This window comes from Seriola aureovittata, chromosome 1 (genome assembly GCF_021018895.1).
Source record: "Seriola aureovittata isolate HTS-2021-v1 ecotype China chromosome 1, ASM2101889v1, whole genome shotgun sequence".
NCBI lineage: Eukaryota > Metazoa > Chordata > Actinopteri > Carangiformes > Carangidae > Seriola > Seriola aureovittata.
The window spans coordinates 30877210-30896087 of record NC_079364.1 but is presented as its reverse complement, the minus strand read 5'-3'; the positions used below and the strand labels follow the sequence as shown (position 1 = coordinate 30896087).

General features: G+C 42.1%; 1 protein-coding gene across 1 annotated transcript; it reads left to right on the top strand.

Annotated features, from left to right (window-relative positions):
* Positions 1-2377: 2377 nt before the first annotated feature.
* On the top strand, positions 2378-10149 carry c1h16orf87 (chromosome 1 C16orf87 homolog). The gene is made up of 4 exons (XM_056383644.1): positions 2378-2661; positions 5841-5937; positions 6763-6942; positions 7885-10149. The coding sequence occupies exons 1-4, from the start codon at positions 2596-2598 to the stop codon at positions 8001-8003; spliced, it is 462 nt and encodes a 153-aa protein (XP_056239619.1). The 5' UTR covers positions 2378-2595; the 3' UTR covers positions 8004-10149.
* Positions 10150-18878: the final 8729 nt, after the last annotated feature.

Below are 18878 nucleotides of genomic sequence, written 5' to 3'. Positions count from 1 at the left end.
TGTTCAAGTATTTGATCATTTTGACTGAACAATACCCAGCAGATTGAATTCATGTCCTTCCGACTGACTCTCAGATTTCTATTTCCATTCAGGTACAAAGAGAAAAGGTTGGTCAACATAATAGTAATAGAGTAACATAATAAAATGGGAATCAGACTGAAAACAATCCTGTGTTAAACGCAGAGGTCTGTCAGTACTGGTGAAAGTCCAGCTGGAATAACACATTATCACTTTTAAAGACTTATTAGATGCTAAAACTCTCCTGTCTGTCTATCTGAATAAAGGCAAAAATGACCAAAAAAATAACAAAAAAAAAAATTTAATTCTTTAAAAATATTCAGGCAGAATTTGTATTTCAATACGAGAAGACATACTGACTGTGCACTTGGTGTGGTGTCATTGCATTGGGAAGAAAAACTGTGAACCCTTTGTGATGACCTAGTTTTCTGCATTGACTGGTTATAGATAAGTCACAAATATAGACAAACACAGTGTCCCTAAGCTAATATCACACTATAATTATAATCTTTTGTGTCTTTATTGAACGCAGCCATTAAACATTCACAGTGCTGTTGGAAAAAGTAAGTGAACCATTGAATTTAATAACTGGTTGAACTTCATTTGGCACCAATAACCGCAAACCAGTTCCTCCAGTAGCTGCTGATCAGACCTGCTCATTGTTCAGAAGGAAGTTTGGACCACTCCTCCTACAGAGCTGCTTCAGCTCAGACAGATTCTCAGGTTGTCTGGTGTGAATGACTCTCCTCAGGTCTACAGCATCTCTACTGTGTTGAGGTCTGGGCTCTGACTACATCACTCCATAAAGTGGATTTTCCTTGTCTGAAGTTATTCTGTATCAAATTTACTTTGGTGTTTGGGGTCACTGTCCTGCTACATCACCCAATGTCTACTGAGCTCCAGGTGAACAAACACCCTGACATTATCCAGTACCTTGATAAAATTAATTTTTCCCTTGATGATGGCGAGCTTCGGAGGCACAGGGATGTTTTTTCTTTTTTTTTTGGGGGGGGGGCTCATGAACAGAGATGTTAACCAGCTCCAATGATTCCTTTAAGCTTTCAGCTGTTACTCTGAGGTTCTTTGTTACTGATAATTCAACGTTGTGTTTTTGGAGTCATCTTAACTGGATGTCCACTTCAGGAGCAAAACTATATCATGTCCATTTTTAGACAGTCTGTCTGACTGTGAACTGATGAACTAAACTCTAAAATTATTTGGAACCTTTCTTGCAGCTTCATTCAAATAAATTCTTGACCTGTCTTCTCAGATGTTTTTATTGCAAGGCCTGGTTCACATCAGCAGATGTTTCTTGTGAATGGCAAACTCAAGCTGTTCAAGTGTCAGAATAGCTCTGACCCACACCTCCATCTGGTTTCATTGATTGGAAACCAGGTTTGATAGCTGTTAGCTTTTGTTAATGTCATTAGCTGAGGGGTTCACATAGTTTTTCCAGCATAGACTGTGAATGTTTGAATGTTTCAGTATGGACAAGAACAATATGACGATTTGTGGGTTTTTAGTTCAAATAGATTGTGTTTGTTCATTATTGTAATTTGGATGAAGATCTGATCATATTTTATATCACAATTTTATACATAAATTGAGGTAATTCCAGAGGGTTCACTTACTTTTTTGACACTGTATCTAATTATGATAAAGTAATCAAAAATATTGTTATATAGCTACATATACACAGTTTCGTAATGGTAACATTTTTTGCAAACTTTAAAGAATACTTCAGGAACAGTAAGAAAACTGTAGCGCCGGGAACGTACACGGAACTTTACCGAATCGAAAATTGTTTGCTGGGAGGTCATAAACAAAGTGAAAAAACGAAAAATAAACGATAATATTGACAGAAAGGTTCAAGAGAATCTTTTGACGGCAAATTTGTTTATACAGATCGGTTTTAAATTTGTGTATTTCGCTAATCTAAATAAACAGACATGGACTGGCCTAAAACAATATATGTAGCTAGCTGAAGGCCTATATAAGGAACACAGATAAAAAAGCATTTTATATGTGCAATGTACAGTTAGTGATTTATGAATTAAAAATACTGTACATTTTTACTATTATAATTATAACAGCAAAAATATTTGTATGCCCTTAATTCTTTCACTTTAAATTTCACCTTTGCAGCGTTGACAGTTTAATTTGCACAACCACTTCACCGACGGAATAAGAATAAGAATACGAATGCCACCAAGAACAAATACAATAGGGCTCCAGTTGGTATCTTGTTTCTCTAAAAATAAAATACTGTACTGAAAATCATAACAATTCTTCAACCAGAGTGAGTCTGCTATCTACCATTTTCCCAAGGAACTTGAAGGCAACTCGCCACCAGAACGACTCTCCGTGCGCATGCTCGCAGCTGTAGCATTAATAGTGTAACTGTAGTATGTATGTGCTTCTTAAAGGTTTGTTGTCATCTGGCTCTATCGGTTTGTGTGTATTGCGGGTACCGTTTACTTTAGTGTAGGTTGGAGCAGATCCGTGACCGTCCATGTGTAACAGAGAGAAGTTGTAGCTAACATACAAGTATCGGCGTGTCGCTGAAGGAGACGGACTATGTCGGCAAATAAAACAAAGAAAGTCAAAATGGCTACTAAATCTTGTCCTGAATGCGACCAACAGGTGAGAAAATACATTGTTCAAATGTGAACGTTGGTACTGTTTGCGTACGTTGTGTAGTTTGCGTGATTTTCGTGATGTTTATTGATGGTTGAACAGTCATGGCAGCTCTTAGGACGGAAATGGGGTTCAGCTGCAGCCCCACTGCACATGTTGTGTAAACGACCGTATCGTCAAACACTCAGAGGTTGAACAAGTTAGCTTCTGGTTTTCTATTGAGCCAAGAGAGCCTTCATGGTCTCTGAAATATGGAGCTAACTACACATAGGTCGGCAGTTATTAGCATAGATATTACCCAAATTATATTTGAGCAAATACTTTGGTTTTGTATTTTTTATATTTTGTTATTGTAGTTGTTTTACAGCTTGTGAATTTGCCCATATTTTATTTAAAAAAATTCTGGATGGTATTTGGCTCGGTTTCTTTCCCATAGCTTACTCTAATCACTGTTATTGTAGGGATTTTTAAGCCCAAGGTGAATTACAGTACAGCTACAGCTAATGCTCTGCTGTTATTTTCTAAATAAAATACCAGAAAGCATTTCACAGAGTCGCTGATATATTCTTTGTGGTTTGCAGTTAATGCTACAGCAGTTTCTCTTTTAAAGGGGAAGCCTTATTTCACACACAAGTTCTGGGAAGAACCACTGCACACCTGAAAGAAGTTGTGTCAGACTTTTTTATTTACTTCAGAGGGAGTTGTGTAAAATCTGTAATTGCATCAGGTGAAGTCACCTGTGTGGGCTGAAGACTGCAAGTTTGATAATGAAAAAGTCTGGGGTTGTTGTTATGTCATCAGTCTGCGGGAATCCTAGATCTAACATGCTTTGTGACTCCCCCGCTCTTTCTACTCCAAACAATGTACAGCAGCAGTTTGATTCCTGATTAACAAAAAAGTTAAAACTAGGGCTGCACGATATGCAAAAAAAATAATTATATTGTACTTAATTTGGCAGAGAGTCATGATTTCAGTTGGAATGATCTTCTTTGCGTCTCATTTTCACTGATACAAATATAAAAATGATGATGATGTGATGTTTGTTGCTCTTGTACCAAACAATCAGGTTTCCTTTATGTCTGGAGAACATGATTTGTAGGCTGGGTGTCTCTGTAGCACCACAACACTTATGTTGCTAACAATGCACAAAAACGTTGTGACACATTTTATCGCAGTTCCTGCGATTTGGACATTGCACTTGGCTATGTTGCAATTTTGATTGTATTTCGATTAGTTGTGCAGCCCTCTTTGAAATAAAACATGTTAAACCAAAAACAGTTAAAAACTGTACACAAAATGGCTGCTGATTGCTACAAAAACTGCTACTACTAGTGCTCTGTAAATACAATGAACTGTTAGCAACAAACTATTTTTACAAACTGGCAGAAATATCAAACAAGTACAAAAGGATCTCACACAAGTTTATTAGAAACCACTAACAGAACTTTATACAAATGTTCTGTGCTAAATCAAAAAGCTATGACTCTACTTACAGATGTCACATGGTAATATTCATACATGCTGGCTGTAGTTGTTGGGAGGTGTAGAAGGGAAGGTCACTGTCAGCTGGGGTTTAAATGGAATCCCTCTTCAAATGAGTCTGTCATGTTGCTCATCACAGATACATGTTCACGCTGAGCAAAATAGGAGGAGAGAGATCTGTCAAGTTACACATCAAGGCAAAACTGACTTTAGGTCCTAACATTGTAGAGTTAGAAAGAGGTGAGCTTGTCAGACCTTTACGGGCTGCTCCTCATCTCTGCTTGAGGCTCGCAGCTTGAGGCTACATTAGCTGCTATTAGTGCTGGGGCAGATTTGTGGTCTGACCAACGTGGACATCAAAAGTGTTTAGACCTGCCTAAACTGGCAATCTGACATTCACACCCACTTCACGCAGTGAGAGAGGAGCCATGTTTGAACTCCTCTATGTAACTCTCTCTCTTTTCATTCTTGACACAAATATTAACGACACTTTTCATCTGAACTACCATGTGCCACACTATAGATCAAATTTTATGCTGTGACTGTTTTTTAAAGTGCATAGTATTCATGAGGACGAAGTGTTACAATTTATATTACATAACACGCATCTCTGGAAAGAAGTCTGGTGTGTAAATTTCATGAGGCCTTGAATATGGGAAATTTCAGGAAGAATATAAAGAGCTTAGAAGAATGACCAGCTGCACACAACCACTGCAAGCAAAAGCAATTTCTTATTGTAAGAAATGTTTGTACAGTCTGGAACAGAATAACTCAGCTGCAAAAGAATAAGTGTAAATCACTTCTATTTCAAATTTACTGAATATTACAACGATGACACAGGAGAGAAATATTAAATACTCTTGAGTCTTTAGTTTGTTTACTTAACTCCCTGCAGCAATTTCTTCATTTCAAAATCTATCTATGAGTCTTGAAACTTGTTTGAGTACAGTAAACACCAATCTGTTAGCTAAGTTGCATTTTTGTGAGCATTTTAATAAAGTTGTAAGCACAAACTGATAACTAAAGTTTGTACTGCATAACATTATATTGAAATTCTGTGATAGCTGAACATGCTACATACCTGGACATTTGTAAATTTGTATACTGCAGAATAGTCCAACATTAAGATGGATGGCTTGAGATGGAGCGTCCCAATATTATCGCTAGAGATTTCCCAATGATGGAAATGTGCATTCATGCCATAAAGACCCCCATCCACTCCAAAAATAATTGTAACAGAAACTTCGTAACAGAATGGGGAGTAACACAACAGAAACTTGGCAGATTATGCAGATTTGTACAGATATTCTATTTCTATCACTTTTTCTGATGATGTGTTGTTTCCAAGACTATTGGAGTGTAAGTAAGTTACTTTGGAAAACCACAGTATGCTATTAAAATCAGTCCTGTCCTTTACAGTCTAAATTCAGGAATTAGTCTAAGACATGGAACACACACTGTGAGACTCACCTAGACTACTTTGCAATTACATCTTTCTTTAAGTTTAATGACACCAGTTCAATTTGTATGTAAGATGTTTTATGATTTAACCGTCTCATAGTTCTGAAAACATTTATGCTCCTTTTATATGTGCTGTGTAATTCTATGAGCCATTCTGTTGTAACATCCATTCCCCCTTTCTAAAGTGGTAAGCCTTAACAGTAATCAAATCTCCTTTATGTTTCCTGTTTGTTCCTCTCTAGATTCCAGTTGCATGCAAGTCTTGCCCATGTGGTTATGTGTTTATTAGCAGAAAACTCCTGAATGCCAAGTTAAACGAGCGCTCTCCAGCCATAGCAGGTAAGGTTCAGCTTCCACAAAGCTTATTAATTATATCTGAAAATTTTGTTTGACCCTGTGTTTGTTTGTTTCAGTCTTCTTAATTTGTGTGGATCTAAGCGATATTAATTAATGAAAAATGAATTCTTTATATCTTACAATGCTGTATTTTTTTCACATTTTCTTATGTTGCAGCCTTAAGAGAAAATTGTTTTTTGCTAATTTATTAAAAAGTGAAAACTGAAATATCAAATTGACATAAGTATTCAGACTCTTTGCTATCATATTTGATATTTAGCTCGGGTTCCTCCATTTCTCTCTATCATCTTTGAGATGTTTCTACACCTTGACTAAAATCCACCTGTGGTAAATTCACTTGATTTGACATGATGTATAAAGGCACACATCAATCTATATAAGGTCTCACAATGCAGATCAAAGCAGAAACCATGAGGAGGAAGGAACTGCTGCAGAGCTCAGAGACAGGATTGTGTTGAGGCTCAGGAAACGTAAACCTCAAAAAACTACCTAGCTGTATCACACATCACAGCCTGATAACCAGAGCCATTTTGTGTTTACTTTAATCCTTCAGTCCAATATTGTTTTTTTTTTTTTTTCATTGATCAAATAAACATATTGATTTAAGACTTTTAATTTTGTGATTTAACAATAACCTCACAGCTGTATCCAGTTTTTATCTAACCAGCAACTCAGCGGTCAAAGAGCACAACACCAGACTTACCTGAATCTTTACACAAATCAGAGACATCAGCCTGGAAACATTCTGACACACAAATTATGGTATGATGATTCTGGTAATATGTTTCTATTATCTATGTTCTTTAGACAAGCTGGACTTTAAGCGGAGGAGGACGGAGCGCATTCGTAGAGAGAGGATTGACTCTCCTTTAACCAGTGACATGGAGAACAGGAGAAGGTCCCGGGCCAACAGTCAGTCAGATCCCATCCGGAGGGGGAGGGGCAGACCAAAGTCAGTGGGGCTGAAGAAACAGGAAGAGGAGAAAGGTATAATAAGTGATCATTTACAGCTGAATATTACAGGTGTGGAAGGTCTTTAATAAGAGACTTGTTTGAAAATGCAACAAACAACAGCTTCAGTTTGATTATCTGGTCTGAAATAAGTTAGCAAAACTTGCTCTATTGATCATGTCATATTGCTAACTATTTCCCATATTTTAAACTACAACCTGCTCTGTTTAGCTGTGATGAGATTATACCAGCCTGCCTGTGTCGTACAGGCTGGTAGAATCACGGGGAGCTGGGAACCAGGAAGTGTCTGAGAGCAGCTTTATAGAGCCCATATTATTGATTTACCATGTATCTATAAACAATCATTGTGGTAACATCCCAGTCATCATTAATAAACATCCGATGGATAATCAATGATTAATTTATAGTGCTCATATTGGAAGGATGGAAATCAATAGATTGACAATGACTGTTGATTCAATATTGAATTGATTGATTAACTGGGCATACTGGGCAATATGGAAACTAATCTCTTTGTTTGTGCGCACACTGCACATTCTTCCTGTGTAAATAGCAGTCTATGATTTGGAAATTATGTATGTCTGGCCCCTGGTCCTTTCCACTCTGGACAATCCTCTTGCTTGTATTACTCTTTATATTTCCCATGTTGTTACTGCAGTTCTCTTTGTTTTCTGTCTGAACATCCTGCTTCTCTAAAAATCTTTCTCACATCCAGTTCAGTGTTCCACTCACAACTTGTCTTTACTTTCAACATGATCCCATTCACCTGTCTTCGCCTACACAAACCGTTCAACCTCCCTCTGTAATATAGATTAATTTACCCTTCAGCCCACAGTACAGTTCTGTGTCGTACTTGTGAAATAAATTCAAATTGATTTTATCTTTATCAATGTCAGTTAAATACAGTTTCGCCAAAATGGCTTTCCTGTGATTGATTGTGTTTTATTTTGTTCACAGAGAAACAAGAGAAGGAAGTGGATATTTATGCCAGTCTTTCCGATGAGAAGGCTTTTGTGTTTTCTGTGGCTTTGGCCGAGATCAACCGCAAGATCCTGGGTCAGAAACTAATCTTATAGACTAAAGCCTGAGTAAGTGAGAAACCCAGCACAGAGGACCTATCATATGAAACTATCAAAGAGGACGACCAAAGAGAGCAGAATTGGCTGGACCTGAACTTTGACCTGGATGTGTTTCACCTGGATGATGATGAAGACAGTGAATTTTCTTAAAGGGATTAAAACCATATTGTCATCAGTTACGGCTATGTACAGCACACATTGTGTATTTAGTAGATACATTTATAGATGATGTCAGATTGGCTTATTTAAGATGAAAAGCTCAACTCGAGGCGATGTCCAGCTTTCCCAGAATTCAGGTGAATATTTTTGAGATTGTGAGGTACTGCTGATTCATGTTCTGTTTGATAATATCGTATCTTTACATTATCTGACAATATTACAATATATATATATATATATATTATATATATATATATATATACATACACACACCCTAAATAAGACTAACCCTAACCATGACTGGGGTCAAATGTCCTTTTTTAAAATCATAATTTGTGATCAGAAGGTTCTGTTATTGAACAGTTATTTCAGATTCTGTGGACTCAAAAAAGTCGTCATCAACCAAACTTTTAACAGAATGAACCTTCATAGTTCAAACAAAGACTAACAATTGAATATTTTACCATTAAACAGAGTATTTATATATATATGGAATCAAAACATTTGAGCCAATGAGCTTTTAGTGCAGGAAAAAAACAGCATGATTTCTAACTGTCAGGCTTTGTGTGGTTAAAACTGCTGATCTACTATAATTCTGTGCAAGCTTGGCTCATCTCAATCAAAGCTATTAATCATGTTTATTGAAAGGGATTGCTGGGGAGAGATCACCGGTGCTTCTTGTAAATCTGACATAGTTTCAGAGAATTCTGTTGCACAAAGCGGTTTTAAATAAACCTGAGCTAAATTACAGTGACAGTTGAGTCTGGTGAGTTTCCGGGTTTAGTTTCAACTAATGGGATGGATTTTGATCCACATACTGTCCGGTTCTGTGGGTTAAAGCAAAGCAGCGGACATGGGGAACTGTGATGCGATAGAGGAAGAACAGCCCCACCCTCATTTAAAGCAACCTCTGGATGTGTTTTGGATTTTAAAATCCCAGCTAAGACAGAGCTGGACATGACTCATAAAATAATGGACAAAGATATGTTTTGGGATCACTAGAGTCCTCATGAGGACTCGTCCAGTGTTACCCAGACAGGAGAAGAAGTGGAACACAGATGCCCAGTACCGGCGAACAGGCCAGCCAACAAATGCACTACACCAATTTATGGACCGTCCAGTCATCTCCATAGGGTTTTTAAATATGTAATTTTAAAAGAGCTGTGACCAGGTATACCACACCACGTAGTCAGCAAAATGGAAGAATCAAAGACATAACTGCATGTCCCACATTTTCATCAACTTATTCCCAAAACAGAAACTTCTCAGTGGTGTTAAGCCTCTGCAGCAGGAAACATTTTCACATTTAGTCCCTGAATGTATCACAGGTCATTATTTAGTTTTTTTCATGATTTTTATTTTATTTGTAACATGTAAGCCGCAATTGTAACTTTTTTTGTTGAACACTTAAAGTACTATGGTCAATATACACTAATTTGGAGATACTATGGTCAATAAAGTTTTCTTCAAAATAAAAAATGGAGGTGTTGGCGTAATTTGGATTTTGACTGCTTCATTGAAAGTGAAGTACTGTAGAGCAGAGTGTCCATCATAAGCCTGGACACCTGAGAGGAGGCTGCAGCAGGTTGGTGGCTAGAGCTACTACCACTTCAAAGGTTAAAAAGTTGAGTTTTTGTTTATATTTACATCAAATTCATTTTTATGAAATGCTACTTTTGATGCAACACTACGAGAAGACCACAATGAGTTGGTTAGATTTCACATTAAGTGCCTGGAGCAGTTCCTCACCATTACACCAGTGAGAGACAGCTAATGGTTGCATCACTCTGTTTGGTGTGGTGAGTCACAGGGAATATACTGAAGGAGACTGTTGTCTGACATTTACATAATAAGGGTCGTCGTCACTATGTACAGAATGTCTCCTATGTGATAATGTACTTCTTTTTTTTTTTACTTTATCACCATGGATTTAGTAATTCATAACTATTATAGCATTGTAACATTAAATGCATAGAAACTATAATTGGTCATAAAATGTCATCTGATTTTTTTTTAAAAATCTAAGTCATAAGTAGCTTTATACAAATGTAATTTTTTTTGTGTCCAAATTTAACAGCCATCAAACATTCACAGTGCTGGAGGAAAAAGTGAATGACTTACTAACAATTACAACTTAGAAAGTAGTAGGCTACTGTGCGGAGTTCAATATTATAAAAAAAAGTTTATTTCATGGCATTTCAATGCACTAAAACGCGCATGCGCACAGACATTTGCATGTGCATGTCCGTGTGTGTGTGTGTGTGTGTGTGTGTGTGTCAGTCAGAATTCTGTGCTCTCATTATGACGTATCAGTTGGTATCAAAGCCACATTAGAAAGTAGTCTATATAGCTGTGGACTGCCCTAAGTCTATGATCTCGTTATGACGTATCATTCGGGATCAAAGCCACATTAGAAAGTAGTCTATATATCTGTGGACTGGACAAACCAGCTGGCAGACACACAGTGGATCTGGATGGAGATACATCTCAGAGCTTTTCCTCGTTCATTAAGTTTCTTAACTTTCTGATGCCCGTGGCTTCTCGAGACAGACGGAGAAATTCCCGTCGTTTATGGCAGAGGAAGAATACGAATAGTCTTATAATATGTATTTATTTATTGCGTGTTTTTAGTGGCTTTTAGTTGTGGCTTAGGTTTTGGAAATGAGAATGGTTTAGTCTTGCAATGTTTTTGCCTAGTGGAAAAACACAAACAGGAGAGACAAAAGGAACACGGAAATTAATGGGATAAGAAAATACCGTGATGTCGTTTTGACTTGCTCTGGAAAGTGGATTCAGAAAACTTTGTGCAAAATCCTGGATATAGCTTCTAAAAGGTAGGGATCGACGTGCTGAATAAGATATTTCGTTACTGTATTACATAATTCTATTACTAACCGTAATGTTAAGTGATGGTGTGTGTCATGAGGGTTACTGCTGTGGATCTTGTGTTGCTTACCACTCTCCTTTTCTCATTATCTCTCTGTCTTTTTCATTCACTGTCACTCTCTCTCCTCTACTCGGTGAACATGGTGGCAGCATCAGATGTTTTTTCTTTGTAGGATTTAATGTAGTGAGACATCACTAAATCATATTTGAGAAATGTTAATTTAATTTGTTATTATAACTGGCTTTATTTTGGTTGTGACACATGAGTTGTGCAGGTACTGCACTGAAAGTTGTGCAGAGAGCTGACAAAGTCGTGCTGGCTGAAGCTGAAGCTGTTTCTGAATAGTTGGACCATTTAGGATCATTTAAGTGCTGTAACAGTACCACTATGATAGGCAAATTTGATTAGCATTAGCATTCTTGCATTCTTCCCAAGGATTTTGCCAATCTGACTTAGAAGGTTTTATGGAGTTTTTTATTTTTGCTAATTTGTTCAATGCCCCCTGAAGGCTATGGAGGATTACCACTGGTGGGTGCCCTGATGATGGATGCTTGCCTTAGGTAGCCCAGTAGCCCATAGGCCTGGTTGAGGGGGTGACCAATGGCCCCTGGAGGTTATGGAGGATTACCAGTAACAGGTTCCCCAATGACGGCTGCATGCCATTGGGGCCTCATAGGCTGAGTTGAATGGGACATATACGTCCTGTCTGCCCCAGTTGTCCCACAACATAACCCATTAAGGAGATGCTGGCAACACAGCCCAGCCTGAGACACCTCAGTGCCTCTTTGTAGTGGGCCCATCAGAAAACATGTTTTTCAAACCTTACCAGGCTCAAAAAGCCTAAGCTGAGGTGGGTCTCATGTCCCCATAAGGTTATTACGCCTTTACCGACTGCCAAACCGCTGGTCTGGGGGCCCCGCAAACCTGTAGTGTGTGGTCTGGACAGGCTGCGCCATTCCATAAACAAGGGCTACCTGGTTGATCCTGCCAATAGGGGTGGCTGGGGGCATTTGTGTTGAGCCGCTAGAGGTGAAATGCTTGGACCAGCACAACAAGGTTGGAAGCAAAAGCATTTGCCAAGAATGTTTTGTTCAAATAAGAATGAAAGTTAGAGGTTTAAAGACGATTAGAGTCCATAGTAGTTCCAACAAAAATGATGCCAAGTGGCGATCCGGCTGCGTTATTCCCATGTCACACCAGCTTCTGGAAAACCACCCTTTCACGTTCCAATCCAAAAGATCCAAAACCAATGCGGGGTGCCTCTCGGGTTGCCCCAGCCACTATAATGAATATAGATAACTTAAAAACGATCGCTGGCCCCCATGGCGGCGACGTCTTATTTGAATGTCTGCCCTGTCAACTTTTGATGGTACATTTGCCCAGCACGGTGACCACAAGTATTTTTTTTAAGTCAATTTTTAAGTCAGTTAGGGGTTCCTTTGATTGCTTTAATGTTAACTGAACATCTGGGGAAATTCTAGAGCTAATACATGCTATTGAGCGCTCACCTCTGGGAGTGCATGATTTTTCAGATCTAAAACCCATGCGGGGCTCCTTTTGGAGTACCCCGGCCACCTCCAATGGTTCCACATAACTTAAAGACGATCGCTGGCCCCCATGGCGGTGATGTCTCATTCAAATGTCTTCCCTATCAACTTTTGATGGTATATTTGCCCAGCATGGTGACCACTGGTAATGGAGAATCAGGATTCGATTCCAGAGAGGGAGCCTGAGAAATCCAAGGAAGACAGAAGGTGCACCAATTATCCACTCCTGACTCTGGGAGGTAGTGACGAAAAATAACAATACAGGACTCTTTTGTGGCCCTGTAATTGGAATGAGTACACTTGATATCCTTTTACAAAGATCAATCAGAGGGCATGTCTCTTGTCGCCCCCTCGATGCTCTCAGTTGAGTGTCTTGTGGGGTCCATGGTGTTCAATTTGAACATATGCCTGTGCTGTTCTGTGCCCCGAGCGCAATCTGATTGATCCTGCCAGTAGCAGCTTGTATCAAAGATGAAGCCATGCAAATAAGTTCACACGGCCGGAACAGTGAACTTGCAATTGGCCTATTTAGTCAGTTAGGGTTTGTTTGATTGCTTTAATGTTACCTGAATATCTGTTTCAATTCTAGAGCTAATACATGCAAATGAGCGCTGACCTCTGGGAATGCATGATTTTTCAGATCAAAAAACCCATGCTGGGCTCCTCTCGGGGTACCCCGGCCACTTTAATGGCTCTACATAACTTAAAGACGATCGCTGGCCCCCATGGCGGCGATGTCTCATTCGAATGTCTGCCCTATCAACTTTTGATGGTATATTTTGTGCCCAGCATGGTGACCACACGTAATGGAGAATCAGGATTCGATTCTAAAGAGAGAAATTACCTTTTACAAAGATCAATCAAAGGGCCTGTCTCCTGGCACCCCCTCGATGCTCAGCATGGTGACCACAGGTAATGTAGAATCACGATTTGATTCCAGAGAGGGAGCCTGAGAAATGACTACCACATTCAAGGAAGGTAGAAGGTGCACAAATTATCCACTCCTGACTCTGGGAAGTAGTGATGAAAAATAACAATACAGGACTCTTTTGAGGGGGCCAGAGGAACCAGAGGGCTCCCGGAAACCGGTTTCAGACGAGACACTGGGAATGACGGATGGATCCGCAGGGTACGGGGCAGGGTCAGACGGACGACAGAAGGGTTCATGACCTTCTCCACAGCAAAGGGTCCTATACATCTAGGAGACAGTTTCCTAGAATCAGTCGTAAAAGGCAAATCTGCAGTAGCGAGCCATACCCGGTCTCCCGGTGAGTAGGCAGGAGCAGGGGTGCAGTGACGGTTGGCCTGGTGCTGGTATCGTCCCGAGGCCCTCAGCAAGGCAGAACTGGCCAGGTGCCAGGTCCTGTGACACCGACGCATATGGGCTTGGACTGATGGTACCGGGATGTCCTTCTCCTGAGATGGAAACGGGGGGCTGATAACTGTACAGACATTGAATGGCAGGGTGTTAAAAAGAGCCCACCTGGCTTGTCGGGCATTAAGACGTTTGGCTGACTGGATGTAGGCCAGGTTCTTATGGTCCGTCCACACTAAGAAAGGCAGCTCGGCTCCTTCCAGCCAATGTCGCCATTCCTCCAGGGCCAACTTCACCACCAGGAGCTCCTGATTGCCTACATCATAGTTCCTCTCGGCAGGAGAAAGACGGTGAGACAGAAGAGCACAGGGATGTAATTTACCATCCTCCGTGGAGCGTTGTGAGAGGATTGCCCCCACCCCAATGTCTGAGGCGTCCACTTCAACAACGAACTGCTTTGTTGGGTCTGGCTGAATGAGGATGGGTGCAGAAGTGAAAAGGTTCTTGACTTCTTGGAAGGCAGCTTCTGCCACAGGAGTCCACTGGAACTGTTTAGAGGTAGAGGTTAAAGCAATTAGCGGGGCAGCAACACAACTGTAGTTCCGAATAAATCTTCTGTAGAAGTTGGTAAAACCCAGAAATCTCTGGAGTTGCTTATGGCTGGCAGGGGCTGGCCACATTATGGCTCCCTGTATGTTGACCCCTAAACTCCCTTCTTTTTTATGCAGTGCTACAGTACAACCTGATTTGGCTACATGCTGACATTGTACTGCTGACTACAATGAGGAAGGTCAGAATAAGATAAACCACAAAATTAGAGTTTTAATTAGAATATGGAATATATGATGGAATGAAATTACTGATATGAAAAAATGATAAGAAAAAAGGCTAAATTACTGTCTTTAAAATAATAAAACTGTGGAGGTGATCTACTTAAATAGTTAAAAAATGTGGGTGTTTGGTGCAGGCAATGCTAGTATTTTAACATGAAATGTTTTTTCTGCCCCAGCTCACAGTTTTACAGGTAGAACCTACACAGGGCTGACCTTGTTAAGGGTTTGTCTGTGGCTTAAGATTTAAAGACAGAAATGTTTTTCTACACCATGTTGCCCACAGATATAATTATGAACTGCAATATGTGTATACCAAAGTTGCTAACAGGAATTTCATTGTCTTGTAAAACAACAAAGTGAATCTGCCCTTGAGAGCATCTTAAGGATGATGTATTCTGTAAATATGACCAGCTGGTATGATTTGTTTTCATTTGGTTGTTTGGTTCCATTTCATATCAGGTCAACACGCCACCGTATGGGTCACTCTCTCCGAGGGTGAGCTGTTTCAGGAGACAATATGAAAATTAACACATCCGCCCTTTGGGCGCAATCAGAGCCTACAAATAGAGCTGCGCGATCACCTGCCCAGTCTCTTTTTCTCCTTCTGGAGCGGGGTGTGTGAGTATGGTTTTCAGATTGAGACGAGATATTGTGTGATTTTGGGAGATTGATTTATCTGCCTTCTTCTTACAGAAACTGCTTATTGCTTGCGGTAAAGAGAAGAAGAGTGCGCAGACGTTTGTTGGATCTTTGTGTGGCGCTGCGGGGAGCCTCTTTTCCCGGGAGGGAGAACGCTTCCTCATGGCTGTACTGTTGTAAGACGAAAAGAAAACGAAGGTAAGGTGCCTTATCTGTGTTCAAGTTGAGAGGGGCCGCTGCGTCCGGAAGGTCGTACGCTACCTGAGGCATATTTGTTTTTGCCACACTTGTGTTTTTGTTTCATTCCCTTGTTTCACATTGCGTCCGCTGGCCGGTCTCGGCTTGCCAGACCATGTTACAGGACGGCGAGGGTTTTTGCTCTCCATCCCTTGCCCTGGGCCAGGAACATCAGCAGGCTGAGCTGGAGCCGCAGGTGGTGTGTGATCCGCCGCTTGAGGAAGGGAGGCGGCGCGCACGGAAGAAGAAGCGCCGGGCGGAGCTTGAGCTACAGCAGCAGGTGCAGTCTATGCAAGATACCCTTCAGGAGCTGGTGCATGCACAGCGTCCTTTAGGGCTGCATACCATGACCAGGCCAGATCCTGGGGACTGGGATAGGGATCCAGATGTGCTCTGTATTGCAGCCTCTGACAGTTTGGAAGGTCTGCACGACCCCCAGTCCGAGGAGGATGATCAGTCGCTCTCTGACTTGGGGGATGCTTCTGTGCCTGAGCAATTAGACCCTTCTGATAGAGCTGTGATTGTGAGGGCGGCAGCACACGCACAGCTGTCCTGCCAAGCTCCGCTTCCAGCTACTTCAGTGTTCGACAGGGGCTCATGGCGGTGCCTGGAGAGGTCTTTGGTCCGCCCTGTGAGGCGGCCTTAGAACAGTCCCGTAGGACGAGGGAGCTGATGCGCTCCGTGAGGGATGTACCACCCTCACGCTTGCGCTGGGGTCGGGGGTTCTTTCCGGCCAGCTCTACGGCCTCCAGGGCACCGCAGCTTGCCACCTGGGATTTCCCGGCGAGGGGCAATCTGGCTCGCCAACGTTCCTTTCGCGATGACCGCAGTGGAACTGCTCACCTTGGGGGCACTCAGTCAGCTGGTGGTCAGCTCCGGCCTCACACTTCACTTCTCAGCACCTTGCTCACTGGCGCCAGTGTACTCAGTGCCCTTAGGTGCTAAATACGCTGGAGTCAGGGTACAGACTCCAGTTCAGAACCAGATCACCTCAGTTTTTGGGAATCGTTCCTACTTTCCTGCACGACAGCGCAGGTTGTCAGTACCTCGTGACAGAGGTCGCGGCCCTTCTCCAGAAGGGGGCAATAACTCCTGTCCCCAGCGGCGAGGCGCACAAAGGGTTTTATTCAAAATATTTCCTGGTTCCGAAGAAGGACGGTGGCCTGCATCCTATCTTGAACCTGAAGGAGTTCAATCGCTTCCTGAAACGCCTGCCCTTCCATATGCTTCGTCTGTCACGCCTTCTGTCATCTGTAAGGCGCGGGGACTGGTTCACTGCAGTGGACCTGCGCGACGCATACTTCCACATTCCCATAAACAGGGGCCACAGGAAGTACCTCAGTTTTTTCTTTCAAGGCAACGCCTACGAGTACAACGTCCTCCCATTCGGCCTGTCCTTGTCTCCTCGCAAGGAGCCCCTCTGCGTCGCCAGGGGATTCATATCTTGAATTACCTGGACGACTGGTTGATTTGCTCCCCAACCGAACATAAGGCTCAGCTCGACACCATGACAGTGTTGAGCCACCTTGAGAACCTGGGGCTGGCTGTAAACAGGGAGAAGAGTTGCGTTATTCCATCCCAGCGGGTAGAATATTTAGGTTTGGTTCTGGATTCGGCCTTGCTCAGAGCTGTCCTGACCCAGAAGAGAACAGTGGTGCTGATGGAGAGCTTGTCACAGTTAACTGTGGGCAAGCACATTACAGTGAAGTGTGCCCAGAGGCTGTTGGGCCTCATGGCAGCAGCATCCCAGGTGGTGCCCATACGGTTGCTTCACATGCGGCCTCTGCAGCGTTGGCTTGCCAGGCACAGAGTGAGCCCCCACGAAGATGGCCTGGGGGCTATCCCGGTGTCCTCGACTTGTCTTCCGGCAGTGGCATGGTGGACCACTGCCCTGGGCCTCAGGGAAGGTGTTCCATTGGGTGACCATAGCTACGGACGCCTCAGAGGCATGCTGGGGGGCCCTATGGGGGAACCACCCAGCCCGCGGCTGTTGGGGTCCCCTTTGGAGGGGTACTCACATCAACCTGCTCAAACTGGAGGCAGGGACCCCTTGGTGCCTCCCAGTCAGGCCAGACATGCTGTCACAGGCTCGGGGAGAGCTCTGGCACCGGAATCCGGGAGTTTACAGGTTAGATGCCTGGCCCTTGGACGGGAGCCGCCCTGCGGCTTGAGTCCTGCCATTATGGCTACCCTACAGGCAGCTATGGCTCCCTCTACCAGAGCACTTCATGCTGGCCGATGGGAGCGGTTTTGCCAGTGGTGTGCGGAGACAGGCCGGAGCCCGGTCTCTTGTGGGGCACAGGGGGTCCTCTTGTTTTTGCAGTCCCTGTTAGAGAGAGGGCTGACTGAGTCCACCTTGAGGGGCTATGTGGCCGCCATATCTGTTCGTCACATCCCTATTGAGGGTAGGACGTTGGGCGCGCAACCCCTTATTGGCCAGTTTTTGAAGGAGGCTAGGCGTATCAGGCCATCACAGTCCCCCATGGTCCCGCCAGGGGATTTGCAGCTGGTGTTGCGGGCTCTGTCGGAGTCTCCTTTTGAGCCTTTGTCGAGTTTGGGGCTGGAGCTCCTTTCCCTCAAGACGGCTTTTCTTCTCTCCATGTCTTCGGCGAAGCGGGTCTCTGAACTACATGCCCTGTCCGTGCATCCATCCTGTTTGAGGTTGGGGGAGGAGGGCTCTGCCATCTCTCTCCTGTTTTCCTCGTTTGGTTATATTTTAGATTTGATGAATGTGTCTGAGTTAAAGTTTATCAGACATTGCATATAATAGTAATAGTATACATTACATGTATAATTGCTGTTGAAACAACATCTGTCTGCACAGACAACCTATAAATGTTCATTTTCCACAAAATTGTAATTTTTTTATCACCAAATCACTACATTAATTTATTATGAATGTGTTGTAATATTACTACAATATTACTATAAGATTATTTTCTGTTTTCTATTTATTTTCCTTTGTTTTTATAGCTGTGTTATCAATAGAGCAGCATTGTGTTCAGATTTGGCTTGACATTGAGTGACATGCAGGTGTGTTATATTTGTTGTTACACTCTCTTGCTTATGTTTATAGTGTCTTATATGTATGTGGTTGACACATTGCAATAAAATTACATTATCTTATCATTGTCACACTTACTTTTTCCAAACTATACACATTTCAATTCAAATTTGGGAACCAACAGAGGAGAAAGGGTGGAGATGGGGATGGATTATAGGAGGTTTGATAGGCTGAGACTTCAGTCTAAAAGC

Excerpts from the sequence above, each read along its gene's own strand:
- c1h16orf87 (XM_056383644.1), top strand. The coding sequence starts at position 2,596 with ATGTCGGCAAATAAAACAAAGAAAGTCAAAATGGCTACTAAATCTTGT. Across the intron at positions 2,662-5,840 it reads GTCCTGAATGCGACCAACAG|ATTCCAGTTGCATGCAAGTC; the intron begins GTGAGAAAATAC and ends GTTCCTCTCTAG. Across the intron at positions 6,943-7,884 it reads GAAACAGGAAGAGGAGAAAG|AGAAACAAGAGAAGGAAGTG; the intron begins GTATAATAAGTG and ends TTTTGTTCACAG.